The sequence below is a fragment of the Pelobates fuscus genome, chromosome 5, assembly GCF_036172605.1.
Source record: "Pelobates fuscus isolate aPelFus1 chromosome 5, aPelFus1.pri, whole genome shotgun sequence".
NCBI classification, from domain to species: Eukaryota; Metazoa; Chordata; class Amphibia; order Anura; family Pelobatidae; genus Pelobates; species Pelobates fuscus.
In genome coordinates this window covers 366802195-366818178 of record NC_086321.1, presented here as the reverse complement: position 1 = coordinate 366818178, position 15984 = coordinate 366802195, and the positions used below count along the sequence as shown (strand labels likewise).

The 15984-nt window shown below is 39.3% G+C and overlaps 1 protein-coding gene across 2 annotated transcripts in view; it reads right to left on the bottom strand.

Annotated features, from left to right (window-relative positions):
• Window positions 1-2433: 2433 nt before the first annotated feature.
• Window positions 2434-15984, bottom strand: part of GLP2R (glucagon like peptide 2 receptor) — a 90653-nt gene continuing 77102 nt past the window's right edge. For both annotated transcript variants that reach the window (XM_063456085.1, XM_063456086.1), the window contains 5 exons: window positions 10375-10444; window positions 8921-9009; window positions 7954-8092; window positions 6740-6781; window positions 2434-2804 (listed from right to left, as the gene is read on the bottom strand). In XM_063456085.1, coding sequence (XP_063312155.1) covers window positions 2472-2804; window positions 6740-6781; window positions 7954-8092; window positions 8921-9009; window positions 10375-10444 — 673 coding nt within the window. In that variant the 3' untranslated portion in view covers window positions 2434-2471. The remainder of the gene's footprint in view (window positions 2805-6739; window positions 6782-7953; window positions 8093-8920; window positions 9010-10374; window positions 10445-15984) is intronic.

Genomic DNA, 15984 nt, shown 5'->3' with positions numbered 1-15984 from the left:
GCCTCGTAGAACAGCCTTGCCTGTATAGGTTTTTTTATAAAAGTAAATTGTACGTATAATCTAGGAGCTGCTGGGTATTAATCAGAACATTTTCCATGGATATCTCTGGAAAATATTCCATATAAACAGAATTTATAATCCTTGTTCCATTATGAGATACATTTGATCTGCATGTTTAGTTTGAATAGTTCCTAAAAAAAAAAAAAAGTATTGCTTTTTATTAAAGGGAAACTGTAGGCCCCATAACTGCGTGAAAGGAATGCAGGTGTTAGGTCCTGCATCAGTATTAAATGCCTGCTGGGGGCTGAGCATATTGTCTAAATAGTGAATAAACTGTTTAACATTAATGCAGGACCTGCGCACATGGACTCCTGGGACCATAACCACTTCAACAAATTCAAATGTTTAGGGTGCCTTTAGTGTCCCTTTTATAATCAAATTATTTTGACTTATTTTAAACTAACAATCCCTTTTTTTTAGATGATTTTAAATACTATTTCTAAAAAGGTAAACATAATAATTAAAGATAATTAAACACTCCATATACAATAAGTGACACAATAGGTTATGGAGCAAGGTACGTCCCTGCCTTAGTCTCTCTGTGTTCTGTTACTCGTAGCAGCAGTGATTTGGAAACAAAAAAACAGTAGCACACACTTGTACGGTGAAAAAGGTATGCTTCTATGTCAGGCATAGGTACCAGCAGCTGAATTGCCTGCTTTCATTCAGGTGAAGTAGGACATGAATGTACAGAATAAATTGTAACACATATTAAATAACTTGAAACTAGTACATTGTCTCAAATAGAATGTGGAGTTATAACTGGTCCATACAAATCAAATGTGCATTTCACAATACAAAATTAGGAAATGCTTACATATACTGTGATCTGAAATTATGGCCTCATTCCTACGTTCATAACATGCAGTGATTGCTTACCCAATTGTAAGAATTATGGGCAGGCAGTGAAAAGCATTCTGGATGTCTTAGTTCAGCTCATAGCTGGACGACAAGCTAACGAAAGACCTCAGTATGAATAGGACTGAGACTGGGCGCAGAAAGCATTGTCTGCACTTCAACTGCGGCAGTCAGTTCTGACTCCATAGAAAAGTTCCTAATTAGCCATGCCAGTTGCTGGAATGAGCAAAGATTGGATACAAAGATGCAATTTGTGGGAATTTGAACAACGTTAATTATTTGGGGTCATTTATTTATTTATTTTTTGCATTATAAAATATGGGTTATTTAGTTTCAACCCGGAATTCCCCTTGAATTTAGAAATATATATACATTATTTTTTTAAGCCAACACAATGTTTAGATGAATTCGGGTGCCCTATAAAATGCCACCAATTCATTTATGCATTACCAGCTCTATTTGCTAATCTATGCCAGATGACACAAAGGAAATTCACATTTTTGGTAATCCGACCAAGTTAGATACTGGTAAGAGATGGTTTATGTCCATTAAGGGTGATGTTCACCTCGTGCCCTCTGGAAAAAAAAATTTCAGCCCTCTAGAATATAAAGTTTGTGATTCCCAGGCAAACAATTACAAGTCCATTATTATAGTAGTGAGATAATATCTGTAAGAACTATCGTCCTTTCATCGTATTTCTCGTTCCTTCTCCATAGCAGATTTGTCACATGCATGGTAAACGAAGGAAAGTCGACACTCCAAGTGCTGTCCTTGTAGGCCATTAGCAGCAAGACTTCTTTTACTGAACACTTAAAACGATAATTAAGTCAGGTCACCAGTGAAACACTTAAGAAAGTTAGAAGCTTCTGTTTACATTACGCGTTGAGTGTTTTGAGCAGCTGTTCATAGGACATGCAGAATGCTTTGTACTGATGTACGGAGAGCATGGGATCTCTGTGTGCCGATGTTTATAGAAAAAGGTTTTGTGTGGGAACAACATGTACGAGTGTAACATAAGCAGAACTTTGCATAGAACATCATTAATATAACGGTAAGTATAGGTTCTCCGAACAAAATGATAGCTAGCCATGTTTGCATTCCAGATTTTGTCCAACAATTTTTATCACCACCGTAGTATCCCTATGTTTAAAAAAAAAAAAAAAATCCATCATACAATGATTTTTTTTTACATTTGCATAATTAATTAATTATGCTAATCTTTCCCACTTTTTTCTTCCTTGGCTGTTTGTGTAATTGTTCGTGAGCTCATATGACTGTGTATCATAAATCATTATTGTATTCATCTGTATTGTCTTCTTTACTGAGGTTGGTTCCTTATTCCAAGAAGTTGCTTTGTAAACCATTTAAGTTGTTAAGTGTTCTTCAGGATAATTTTTTATGAAATCTCATGTTCTTGAAATTTAATGAACCCCATGAAGAGCAGGAAATTCCATATAACAGATTCCTAAAAGCAAGACTGCATTCACTATTTCACATTCAAGAACAACATCCATACTAAAAGTCTCTAAAAAAAAAACAAAAAAAACCCTTCATTAAGTTTCACATTCTTCGAAGGTCTCCTCAATAGTTTCGCCCAACGTTAAGCCTCCATCACTACTTTCCGATACACTTCCTCTTGCAAAATATTCCAGTGACATGGCTGTCTGGGGATCCAAGTCTTTGGACACGTTGAGAGTAACGTGAAGAAGCTGGACATTGCTACAATGCCTTGCATCCTGATAGAATCCATTCTTTGCTAAGTATTTTTGCTTTGGCGGTTTGGAAGACCTTGTTGGATACTTCCCTTTGTTGCCAAAAAAACAACTTTGACACGGAATGTAATGTAGAACAAAGAGATTCCATTGTTTTCGGAGCTCTGTTTTTACCTGTTAATGAAAGCAGTAGAATTAATTTCCTTTCTGAATTGTAATTAAGAAGGTATTCTGATTAGAGATGTCCCGAACAGTTCGCCAGGAACTGTTCGCCGGCGAACATAGCTTGTTCGCGGTCGCCGCGGCGGGCGAACATATGTGATGTTCGGTCCGCCCCTATTCGTCATGGAGGTGGGAGGGTCTGGGAGGGAGGGTCTGCTGCTGATTGGCTGGAATGTGTCTGCTGGCTGTGAGGTACAGGGTCAAAGTTTACTCAATGATGATGAATAGGGGGCGGACTGAACAGCGCATATGTTCGCCCGCCGCGGCGACTGCGAACAAGCTATGTTCGCTGGCGAATAGTTCCCGGCGAACTGTTCGGGACATCTCTAATTCTGATACAATAAACTTTGGAAACAGTAAGTGTGTGCATGGGAGGTTCCTCATATGTATTAATATTTTTTGTTTAATTTCAACAAACAATTTGTCAGACCAGAATCATAGTAAACCTCCAGGTGTCTTTATTTTCCTCTAAACTCCTGATATCCTATTAATAACCATGTTTTGTTATAGAATAAAAAGATACTGACGTCACAGTTGCCTCCCTGAGATGCACAGTCCGATGCCATGAATTTATCATTGTTGACTTTACAATATTTGTAAGCGTTTTCAAGTCACGCTCTCTGCCTGAGTCACAGTTTGACGTTAAAGTGGACTCTCCAATTGCATCCTCTTGGTAAGAAAGTGTTAAACATGTAACATTAAAGGGACACTATAGTCACCAGAACAACTACAGCTTATTGAATTTGTTCAGAGAAAATGCAGTGTTTACATTACAGCCTAGTGATAACTTCACTGGACACTCCTCAGTGGCTGTTAGAGATCTTTCCTGGGTCATGGTTGCCTAAAATGCATCCAAACATTCAGTGTCTTCTCCCTCTGCATGCAGACACTGAACTTTCCTCATAGTTTCATTGATTCAATGATTCTCCTCTATGAGGAGATGCTGATTGACCAGGGCTGTGTTTGAATTGTGCTGGCTCTGCCCCTGATCTGCCTCTTTGTCAGTCTCAGCCAATCCTATAGGGAAGCATTGTGATTGGATCAGGCTACCACTTCTGATGATGTCAGTAGATAGCTTGTTTTCTGAGGCAAACAGCATGCAGATCTACAGCTTCAGGCTTGAATACAGTACGATTTTGCTATATTTATGGAGGGGAGGGGGGCTATATTTATGGAGGGGAGGGGGGCTAGATGGTGGTTTTAACACTATAGGGTCAGGAACACATGTTTGTGTTCCTGACCCTATAGTGATCCTTTAATTATTAGTGCATCAGTGCAGGGGGGCAAATACAGAAATAATATGGGCAGAAGGTGATAGTACCTGTGAAGAGGTATTGGTAAATGCACTGACGTCAGTATAATGCCATGATGTTGATATCTGGGCAGAATGAGCCCCAAGGTCATCTTATTTTTTTAAATTTTATATAAGCTGAATATTTTTTTGAAGGCACATTTCAAACACCATAGACATTACAGCCCACTGTAGTAGTTATGGTGTCAAGACTGCCATGGTGTCCCCCCAGTGTAATTTGTCATATTGTTTTTGAACAGTTTAGCAATCTAACTGGGTGACACCGGCACCTGCACCAACAGCCCCCACTTCTGGTTTCTCATTGCAGTCCTTAATTTAGCTCTATAGACATATTTGGGGTCTTCCACAGAAGACTGTGTGCTGTGTGGGTGCCCAAGGGACCCACGGAAATTGTCAGTTCGTTCTAAAAATTACACTGGGAGGGTAACTGTGAGTGATGTTTGGAGGTAGCTGTGACTAATATCTGTGGCAGTTTGTGGGAGAAGCTGCCTGTTAATGATGTGTGTGGTGGTGTGTGGGTATCTGTGAGTGATGTGTGTTGCTGCGTGTAAGTAGCTGAGTGCCTTGAGTGTAATTTAGAATTTTAACTTTTTTTGGCCAAGGGGAAGGGGGGTTAAGATCATGGCACTGCTACGAGGTGACCCTGTGTGGCTGTGATCATAGCCCTGCTTCCTGGTAGCTAAGTGAGGCTGTCATCATGGCCTTGCCAACAATTTTTGTTATATATTCCTGCTATACAGTGTGTAAGGCCAGCATCCAATCAGAATATGTGATGTGCTGAGCTGCTTCCAGGTCTCTACTGTGCATGAGTACAGAAAATATTCCATCACACGGGAGATGCTGTGTCTGTCTACCATGTTGCCTAAAATCCTTTTTTTTTCCTTTGGATAAATAAAAACTGTGGATTACAACAAGGTGTAGAAAATGCTGGTGCGTAGACCATTTTCGATTACAGTATTATTTTAAAGAATAGAATTTGTTTTTATTTATTTAAAAAAAAAAAAAATGTTATAAGGTTTTGATGTACAGAGCGCGCACCGCAAATTCTCCGAGCCTTCTTGCTACAGTCATTTGAATGGGTGAGCTACAGGTTGGCTTCCCCTGATTTTTTAGCATAAGTATTCTAATTAAATGAGTTTAAGCTGATTTTGAAAAGAGGATTTACTAAATCATACTACTAATTAATTTGAGATTTTTTTTTTGTTGAGGCTTAAATGCCTCATAATCATTTTAGTGTGTTTTTGTGGTGCAGCGTGCCCTTGAAGTCTCATTTGCGCGATCCGATGAACTGTTGTGTTCACTACTTTGCTCATGCGTCCTTGAATGTTGTCTGAAATAACGCTGAACGCAGGTCGTTTCACAAGTACGGCAATTACCAGCCTATTGTTTCGTGCAGAAGCAAGCTTATTGACCTTTTCAGTGAAGAGCTACGATTCTCTGCCTGGTGAAACCAGTACTAACTACGCGTCTACCTTTTGTGAATGCAAAATAAGATTGAAAAAGAACATTTTTTATTTTTTTACTACTCTTTCTAAACACTGCATAATGGGAGACACAGAAAATAGGATATGGGCTGTAAAACATAAGTGGATTTTTAAGCGAAGACAACAAAAAAAAGACAGGTGTCTTTTTTTCTAATGTCTTCTATTGAAACAGGACAAGCTGGTGTCTGCATTTGAGGAGCATCTTTAACGTGACTATGACTAGGCGGACTAATATCTTGCTTCCAATTACGATGGGGAAAAAATATATACGAGCAGATACCAAAGTTTAATTGCAACACAACTGGCCGTAGAGCAACATAGTGATAATAATGAAATTGCAAGAAAAGAATTCTGTTTTAGAAGAAAAAAAACATGTTAAAGCAAAATTGCCATATCTCTGGAATACCACCGTTCCATTAAAACAGGCTTCACCAAACTCCGGCCCTCCAGATGTTGCTGAACTACAACTCCCATGATTCTATGAATGAAATAGGCTGAGAATCACGGGAGTTGTAGTTCAGCAACATCTGGAGGGCCGGAGTTTGGGGAAGTCTGCACTAAAAGATAAGGAACCATCAAATGGGCAGAGAGGCCATGTTGGATCAGACCGTAATGTGATCTGACCAACTGCTGCCCAAACCTAACTCACTTGCTGTAGGGATCGTTCTATGTGTAACGTCGGCAGCGAGCAAGTTAGGTTGAACGGCAGTTGGTCTGATAACATTAGAGTCTGACCCAACATGGCCCGCTAAGTCAGATAAAAAGTTTCTATTTTTCTTTAAACTTAAATAAATACATTTTCAAAATCATTACGTTTCGTTAAATGTATTAAATGTGAAAATTTTATGACAGTTGTCCTTTAAGAATTTGGCTTTTTTTAAGACGAAAGGCAAGGATATTGAATAAATAAAAAATAAAAGCTATTGCGAGCATTCACTGTAGGCATGAAATGGTTAAATCAGGAGCCATTGATAGAATAGGTGACGTTCAGCAGTCTGGGTAGGAGATTATTAGGGGTTAAGTAATAAACTTATATTAACAGGTAGGTTTTTGAGAGTGTATGATCTACAATTCATACGTGTATTACGTACCTCGGCATTTTTAAAGCAATATAACATTACAACAAGGAAGCCCTGTAAAACAAAATAGAATTATCAATGATATAATCCTATCATTAACAATATATCCTAAGAACAAGCTTAGTTATGTTACATAGCTTTATTTCCATAATGTGTTTAAAGTCTGTCCCTAAATGGTAATATAGTGATGGTCACAAAACCCTGTTTAACGACGATTAACTGGAAACATGTATCTAGGTAGCTGTATGTGTGCATGCCTTTCTAGTTTTCTAAATAAATTTCAACGGATTCACATGTCCTAGGTCAGGGATAGGCAACCTTCGGCTCTCCAGATGTTGTGGACTACACCTCCCATGATGCTTTGCCAGGATTATGTGTGTAAGAGCATTATGGGGGATGTAGTACACAACATCTGGAGAGCCGAAGGTTGCCTATCTCTGTCCTAGGTAATAGGAAGTCTTTGTAATATGTGCGCATGTATCCTATAGAAACTCTACTTTGATACGGCTGTGCTTTGTTATGAGCAGTCCTTAGTGTGAGGTTTTTGAACACACACTGGGCAAATGTGCTAAATTGTAAATTGTTGTAAATAAGTGAATTTTACATTTTAGAACAAAATATTCAAGCTGAAAATATAGTTAATTTAGAAATATTTTCCAGTTATGTCCTAAGACTTAAAATTTAGTTGGCATTCCTGCGAATTAACTCTTTAATAAATAATCCTGCGTGACCTTCAAAGTACAGGAATGATCCAAAGATAATTTCAATTAGGACCTCTAAAAAAATATATATATGATCCATATAACATTTTCTGCCAGGAAGTTAGAAGAGACACTACGCTGTCTAAATTTAAAAAATAAATAAAAAAAACACTGTTTAGTAGATATATTTTTTAATTGGGGGGTATATCTAAAAACCGTTTGCAAAAGCTGCAGAACTCTTGTCTGCAGCATTTGCAAGCCCTCCCCTTCTAGGCCCACCCAGACTTTATGTGGCTGTCCAATCACAGACTTCACAATGCAGTTCTACTATGAGAAGCCTATGCAAGGCAAGTGCTCTGGGCAATTGCTGCCTCTTGAGTTTAGCTTCACTGAGCTAACAAACTAGGAAGTGATAGGAACAGTTGTCTGATTGAGAGCCAGCGGGGTGTAACAAGGTTCTTTTATACAAGTGTCAATTTATATTGACATCTGCGAAAGTAACATACTAGAGTGAAAGGAACATACCTCAAGGGAGCCCGTGGTGAGCTCGAGAAACTGCAGCACTTGCTTGGTACGTCCTTCAAACTGCTCGTCGTTTACGATTATAAAGAGCAATTTATGAGCTCCCAACAAAGGGATCAATATCAAGGTTGCTCTTGCAAGCCTTAGAATAAAAAGAGGAAAAAAATAAAATGACAAATATACGTTGGATACAATGTACTACTGTCAGATAAAAATCTTAAAGGGACACTATAGTCACCTGAACAACTTTAGCTTAATGAAGCAGTTTTGGTGTATAGAACATGCCCCTGCAGCCTCACTGCTCAATCCTCTGCCATTTAGGAGTTAAATCCCTTTGTTTATGAACCCTAGTCACACCTCCCTGCATGTGACTTGCACAGCCTTCCATAAACACTTCCTGTAAAGAGAGCCCTATTTAGGCTTTCTTTATTGCAAGTTCTGTTTAATTAAGATTTTCTTATCCCCGGCTATGTTAATAGCTTGCTAGACCCTGCAAGGGCCTCCTGTGTGTGATTAAAGTTCAATTTAGAGATTGAGATACAATTATTTAAGGTAAATTACATCTGTTTGAAAGTGAAACCAGTTTTTTTTTTCATGCAGGCTCTGTCAATCATAGCCAGGGGAGATGTGGCTAGGGCTGCATAAACAGAAACAAAGTGATTTAACTCCTAAATGACAGTGAATTGAGCAGTGAAATTGCAGGGGAATGATCTATACACTAAAACTGCTTTATTTAGCTAAAGTAATTTAGGTGACTATAGTGTTCCTTTAAGAAAGATTTAAAAAGAAAGAAAATGGGGACGTGATCTAGGAAGATATTAATTCATTGTAATATTGCAATAATATTCAGGGTGAGAGCCAGGTTTACCATGTCAGATCTGCATTTTGTACCCGGGAATGAGCCCCGTATAATTTTAAAATAACGTATTCTGCGTCCCTGCCGAAGTTATTTTATTTATTTTCTGCTTACCTCAATCTGTAATCCTTTGACTTCACCTGTTGGGCTTTTAGCTTAGAATGCAGAATTTTCAGAATCTTGAGGAATATGATGAAGTTAATCTGCAAACAACGTAATATTTTAAGTATGGTCAATATATATAAAGCTTACCTCTGTCCTATGTGTGTGCAATTGATAAACAACTGACACCAACATGAAGAATCATTCGGAGCATGACTCCTGAATGAAATGTCCAAATATTCAGCTCTGAAAGGTTTCTGATGGAATCTGTATCTTGGGAAATATTAGATCTATACAGATATTGGGTAAATGTTGGAACTGGTAAACTGTACATTATAAGAAATGGGTATAGGCCACACAACTGGCAGTACCTGAAACAATGTTAAAATGTGTACATTTTTATACAAACCAATGCAATTAATAGTGCATAGACATTGCAGCAAACTAAATTGTCTATAATATTATTATTGCACGAAATGTTTACTCAAATGGTCACATATTAATAAATATGAACAAATAACAGACCAAACATAAAGGACACTTTTTAGATCACTTTGATAAATATTTGCTATTGGATCTCCCTTTTCCACCGCTACATACTTGGTCCAATGTTAGGCAAGGACAGAGCTTATAACTATGATTGACAGGGAGCCAAGGCGGAGAAGCTCCGTTCCAAAATAGAGCCCATTTACAGCAGCGTGGATTTAAACACTAAAACATTTATTTACTAAAGTGGGAATTGTTTGGACATCAAAGTGAATTTCAAATTTAAAGGGACCCTATAGGGACCCAGACCACTTCATCTCAATGAAATAGAGATGGCTGCGGGGTTCAAATGCCTCTAGTGGTTTACATTGCAGAGTTTTAGTGTCTCTAGTGATACTGACAGCCACCAGAGGAGCAGAAATTGCAGCGTGAAACTTGACTGTCTGATTTCTTTTGCCACGCATACAAACTAGCCACCCAATGCTTTTCTACGGGAAAGTATTGGATTGGCTGAGATTATCTTAGCCAAAGAGGTGGGGCCAGCCCGCCGAGAGAGCAGCTCAGCTTGGGATGAAAGGTTAGTAAAATTACAAATTAACCCTTGCGCAGGGGGATGATCTAAACAGTGACTAGGACGCTATAGTGTTGTGATTACACTTTTCTCTTTGTAGCGCTATAATGTTCCTTTAAGGGCAAAATACCCAAATTGGAAGCATAGTTGGCTTGTAGAATTTTTCCAGCTCGGCTATTTTGCCATTAAATATAAAATTCACTTTGGATTCCCGACAAATTTTCACTTTTGTGAATAAGCCAGCTAATTTTATTTTTCAGACCTCCCGAACACATATTTGCTGAATATTAGGAAAAAATAGTAAGATTCTAGTTTAAAGTTCATTGGATCAAGCGGTAGCTAACATCATGATCCCAAATAATGCACACAAACTGTATTGTGTGCTCAAATCTCAATTTATTATACTTACTATAATGCACAGGATCATAGGTCCTTTAATGATCCACCAGATTCCTGCATTTTCAATCCCATTCCAACATCTGAAATGGATTAAGGCAGTTTATTTATTTTTCAGAAAACTAAAAACAAAGATTTAGGAGGAATAAAAACATTTTCACGACGGCTTGCTTAAAAGCTTAACTTTAGGAATCTTTAGATCCATTGCAGACACGGACTGTTCCCAGAGCAGGTGTTATTGGACAGTTTCCTGTACATTGTATCCATGACGTTACATAGCATGCTTCTCATTAAAGAAGTGCTGTGTACATTCTTACTCCGAGATATTACATAGAATCCTTCTCAATAAAGAAGTGCTGTGTACATTCTTACTCTGAGATATTACATAGAATGCTTCTCAATAAAGAAGTGCTGTGTACATTCTTACTCTGAGATATTACATAGAATGCTTCTCAATAAAGAAGTGCTGTGTACATTCTTACTCCGAGATGTTACATAGAATGCTTATCATTAAAGAAGTGCTGTGTACATTCTTACTCTGCAATGTTACATAGAATGCTTCTCATTAAAGAAGTGTTGTGTACATTCTTACTCCGAGATGTTATATAGAATGCTTATCATTAAAGAAGTGCTGTGTACATTCTTACTCTGAGATATTACATAGAATCCTTCTCAATAAAGAAGTGCTGTGTACATTCTTACTCTGAGATATTACATAGAATGCTTCTCATTAAAGAAGTGCTGTGTACATTCTTACTCTGAGATATTACATAGAATGCTTCTCATTAAAGAAGTGCTGTGTACATTCTTACTCTGCAATGTTACATAGAATGCTTCTCATTAAAGAAGTGTTGTGTACATTCTTACTCCGAGATATTACATAGAATGCTTCTCATTAAAGAAGTGCTGTGTACATTCTTACTCTGAGATGTTATATAGAATGCTTCTCAATAAAGAAGTGATGTGTACATTCTTACTCTGCAAAATTACATAGAATGCTTCTCATTAAAGAAGTGCTGTGTACATTCTTACTCTGCAATGTTACATAGAATGCTTCTCATTAAAGAAGTGCTGTGTACATTCTTACTCTGCAATGTTACATAGAATGCTTCTCATTAAAGAAGTGTTGTGTACATTCTTACTCCGAGATGTTATATAGAATGCTTATCATTAAAGAAGTGCTGTGTACATTCTTACTCCGAGATGTTATATAGAATGCTTCTCATTAAAGAAGTACTGTTTACATTCTTACTCCAAGATGTTACATAGAATGCTTCTCATTAAAGAAGTGTTGTGTACATTCTTACTCCGAGATATTACATAGAATGCTTCTCATTAAAGAAGTGCTGTGTACATTCTTACTCTGAGATGTTATATAGAATGCTTCTCAATAAAGAAGTGATGTGTACATTCTTACTCTGCAAAATTACATAGAATGCTTCTCATTAAAGAAGTGCTGTGTACATTCTTACTCTGCAATGTTACATAGAATGCTTCTCATTAAAGAAGTGCTGTGTACATTCTTACTCTGCAATGTTACATAGAATGCTTCTCATTAAAGAAGTGTTGTGTACATTCTTACTCCAAGATGTTATATAGAATGCTTCTTATTAAAGAAGTGCTGTGTACATTCTTACTCCGAGATGTTACATAGAATGCTTCTCATTAAAGAAGTGCTGTGTACATTCTAATGATGTTATAGAGAATGCTTCTCTTTAAAGAGGTGTTGTGTACATTCTAACTATGATGGTACAGAGAATGCTTCTCTCTTTAAAGCGGCACTGTGTACATTCTAACCCCATGATGTTACAGAGAATGCTTCTCTTTAAAGAGGCGCTGTGCACATTCTAACTCTATGATGTTACAGATAATTATTCTCTTTAAAGTGGCACTGTGTACATTCTAACTCTATGATGTTATATAGAATGCTTCTCTCTTTAAAGAGGCGCTGTGTACATTCTAACTCTATGATGTTCATCACCGTCTGTACATGGTCGCTTTGACAGGGGGGCCCCAGACATGAGGTTATAAGACCAATTACAATGTAGTGTGTGACTCGAGGAGACTAAAATAGCAGGTATGATCGTAGACCTAAAGTGTTATGCACTATAGGCTAAACGTTGAGACTAGGTGCTTGAGCTATAGCCTGTTGTCTTTTATCAGTGGCCGTGTGGGGTCATAAGATGTCAGGCTGATAGCCTTAAGGGTGTTTTACGCCTCCGCATTACCCTGCGCATTTTAATACATTAGGTTGCAGAGGCGGGGGTTGGAAAGAGCCATGCCTGCGGGCTAGCTCTGTTTACAGAGTGGTATAACAATTTAACCATAACTTTACGTGCTTGCAAGATAAAATAAAGAAAAAGGAGAGGAAAAAATAAAAAAGTATTTAAAAAAAAATGGTTGCCACCAATGAACTAGTGTCCGATTAGAAAACTACGTTGGTTAAGGATAACATTCTGGTATCCAGGAAGTGCGCCCAGTGCTTCAGGTAGGGGCTAATGTCAGGGCATAGGAGCATGCCATTGGTGGTTTAGATGGGGCAGCCCGTGCCAGGTCCCGCGGGTTGTGGGCAATGACAGAGAGTCCCTTGGGAGGCCCAGGGTTTCCAGTATCGCAGCCGCTTGTGGTAAGGTTTGTACAGAGTAGGTAGCATTTCCTCGCTGTATTTGGAGTACCCGCTGTGATCGCCACTGGTAGCGGATGTCATGAGCTCTGAGCTGGGTTGTGAAGGGCTGTAGGTATTTTCTCCACTGCATGGTGTCTCCCGTGAAATTGGCATAGAATGAGAGTCTCATGTTTTCAAAGGAGTTGGGCGAGGCCCCCTTTAGTGCGGTCTGCTTCAGAGCTTGTACCTCTGTTTCTAAGGTCTCGATTTTGTGCATGTGGCTTTCCGACGCTATCTCCAGTATTGTCGGTTGTCCGACCATACCTGAGAGGTCGGCCCGGAGCAAAGCCACATCCGCCTGCAATGTCTTCTGGAGGTCATTCAGCATCTCTTTTAGTGTGGCTGTCGTTGCCGAGCCCTAGCCACACGGGATCGGCAAGGACTGTAGTAGAGGCAGTAGATCCGCCACTCCCATGCTCTGTAGTATCTCCTCAGAGGAGTCGGAGTAGCCCTCTTTGTTTCGGCGGCCATCTATGGCCCGTAATCTCCATGTGTCCGTCGGAGGAATTCAATGTTTCTGCTTTCCGTTGGTTTGTCTGCCCTCAGTTTTTTGGTTTTGCGACCCATAGTAAGACCCATTTCAAAATGTCTGGTGCTTATGGGTGACGTCAAGATTTCTGAATGCACACTAGCTCATCTTTTGTTACACGTTTTTTGATCATATTAGCTTTCTTTCTGGACAGCAGGGGGAGATGTGTAAGCCAGGAGATACACTGATAGTGAACAATATCTATATGTATGCTTTACAAAATAATACATACAGGGACTATCATAGATGCAACTGTTTTGTCTTAAGTAATAATACAAAATAATAGTTTCCATTTATTAACACCATATCTGCGGAATATATTTGTTTTTTCGCAGTAATGAACTCATTTTAGAAATAAAATGTGTCTTTTCAAATTCTCTTCCATTTTCCAAGGCGTTCGTGGCCTGCGTACACAGATCTGTTTTTATCATTTGATTTATTACACAGTAGCTGAATGATCAATATGTACAGTATGTATACGGCCCCTCAGAGATTGCTACATTCATCATTTTGTCAATTGAGCCACAAGTAATTGCGGTGACCCCCTAAGCCGACTAAATTCTCTCATGGGCTGTAGTTGTAATTTATTATTTTTCTTAATTACTTACAGCGCATATTAAAATAAAACCACACAGTTTTAAGTACACGTCCATCCATGTATTCTTTAAGGCTGTTAATTACATTAAAATGTAAAGAATTGAACATTAATATAAAAAAGCAGTTTGGTGCTTAGAAAGGTAACTCTTTGAGTACTAGATAGATAGGCAGGGCCGTCTTTAACGCGGGGCAAACGGGGCAGCTGCCCCGGGCCCTGTCCCTGCTGGGGGGCCCAAGACAGCTGCTCCGTTTGCCCTCTGCCCGCAAACTATGGGGGCTCACCGGGTGGCCCATGCACTTAGGGCCACCCGGTGGGCCTGTGTCAGCAGGGGCCCGGTCGGGCGCTGTGGCGCTTTAACAGCGCGACCGGGCCCTTGCTTTTCGGCAGCCGGCTGGGAGGAAGTGACAGCCGCGCGTCACTTCCTCCCACAGAAAAAGGAGCCGCGCGGAGGAAGGAGGATCAGCTGTTCCGGAGGGGGCCAGGCCGGGAGAGAGCGAGATCTCAACTCCCAGCCACCCCAGCCAGCCCACTGGACCCCAGGGAAGCCACCCTCCAGGAAAAGGTAAGAAACTGGAGGGTGGTTAGCAAATTTTGCATGAGTGTAAAAATTAGTGTGTCGGTATATATGTATGTGTGTATGTCTGCTGGTGTGCCAGTATGTCTGTGTGTGTGTGAGTCTGTCAGTGTCTGTGTGTATGTGTGTTTCAGTATATCTGTCTGTCTGTGTGTATGTGTGCCAGAATGTCTGTCAGTGTGTCAGTATGTCTGTGTGTGCGTGTGTTATCAAAAAGCCACCAAAAAACTCATTTGGACAATGATAAACATTAAACACAGTTATAAGTTTTGATGATTTTTAATTCTGATGCGTAACTTTGTCAGAATTAATGGTAGAACGCAATATGTTTAGATTTTGAAATAGGCAATATTTTCAGAATTGATTATCCACCCCAAAAAACTGTCAGTGTCTGTGTGGTTCAGTATGTATGTGTGTATGTGTGTTTCAGTATGGCTGTCTGTGAGTGTCAAAATGTCTGTATGTGTTTTTGTCTCTCAGTGTCTGTGTGTATGTGTGTTTCAGTATGTCTGTCTGTCTATGTGTATGTGTGCCAGAATGTCTGTCAGTGTGTCAGTATGTCTGTGTGTGCGTGTGTCTGTCAGTGTCTCTGTGGTTCAGTATGTATGTGTGTTTCAGTATGGCTGCATGTGAGTGTCAAAATGTCTGTATGTGTGTATGTCTGTCAGTGTCTGTGTGTTCCAGTATGTGTGTATGTGTGACAGAATGTCTATGTGTGAGTCTGTCAGTGTCAGTGTGGTTCTGTATGTCTGTGTTTGTCAATATGTCTGTCAGTGTCTGTGTGTTTCAGTATGTCCATCTGTCTGTGTGTATATGTGCCAGTATGTCTGTCAGTGTATCTGTATGTCTGTGTGTGTGAGTACGTCAGTGTCTGTGTGGTTCAGTATGTCTTTGTGTATGTGTGTTTCAGTATGGCTGTCTGTGTCAGTACGTCTGTCAGAATGTGTCTCTGTATCTGTATATCTGTATGTGTCAGTGTTTGTATCTGTATATCTGCATGTGTCAGGTTGTGTATCTGTGTGTCTGTATGTGTGTCAGTGTGTGTGTCGGTGTATCTATATGTAGTCAGTGTGTGTACCTTTGTATCTGCATGTATGTCAGTGTTTGTGTGTGTGTGTGTCTGTGTGTATCTGTATGTTCTTGTGTGTATCTATATGCGGTAAGTGTGTATCTGCATGTGTGTCAGGTAGTGTATTTGTGTGTATTTGTGTGTCTGTATGTGTGTCAGTGTATCTATATGTAGTCAGTGTGTGTACC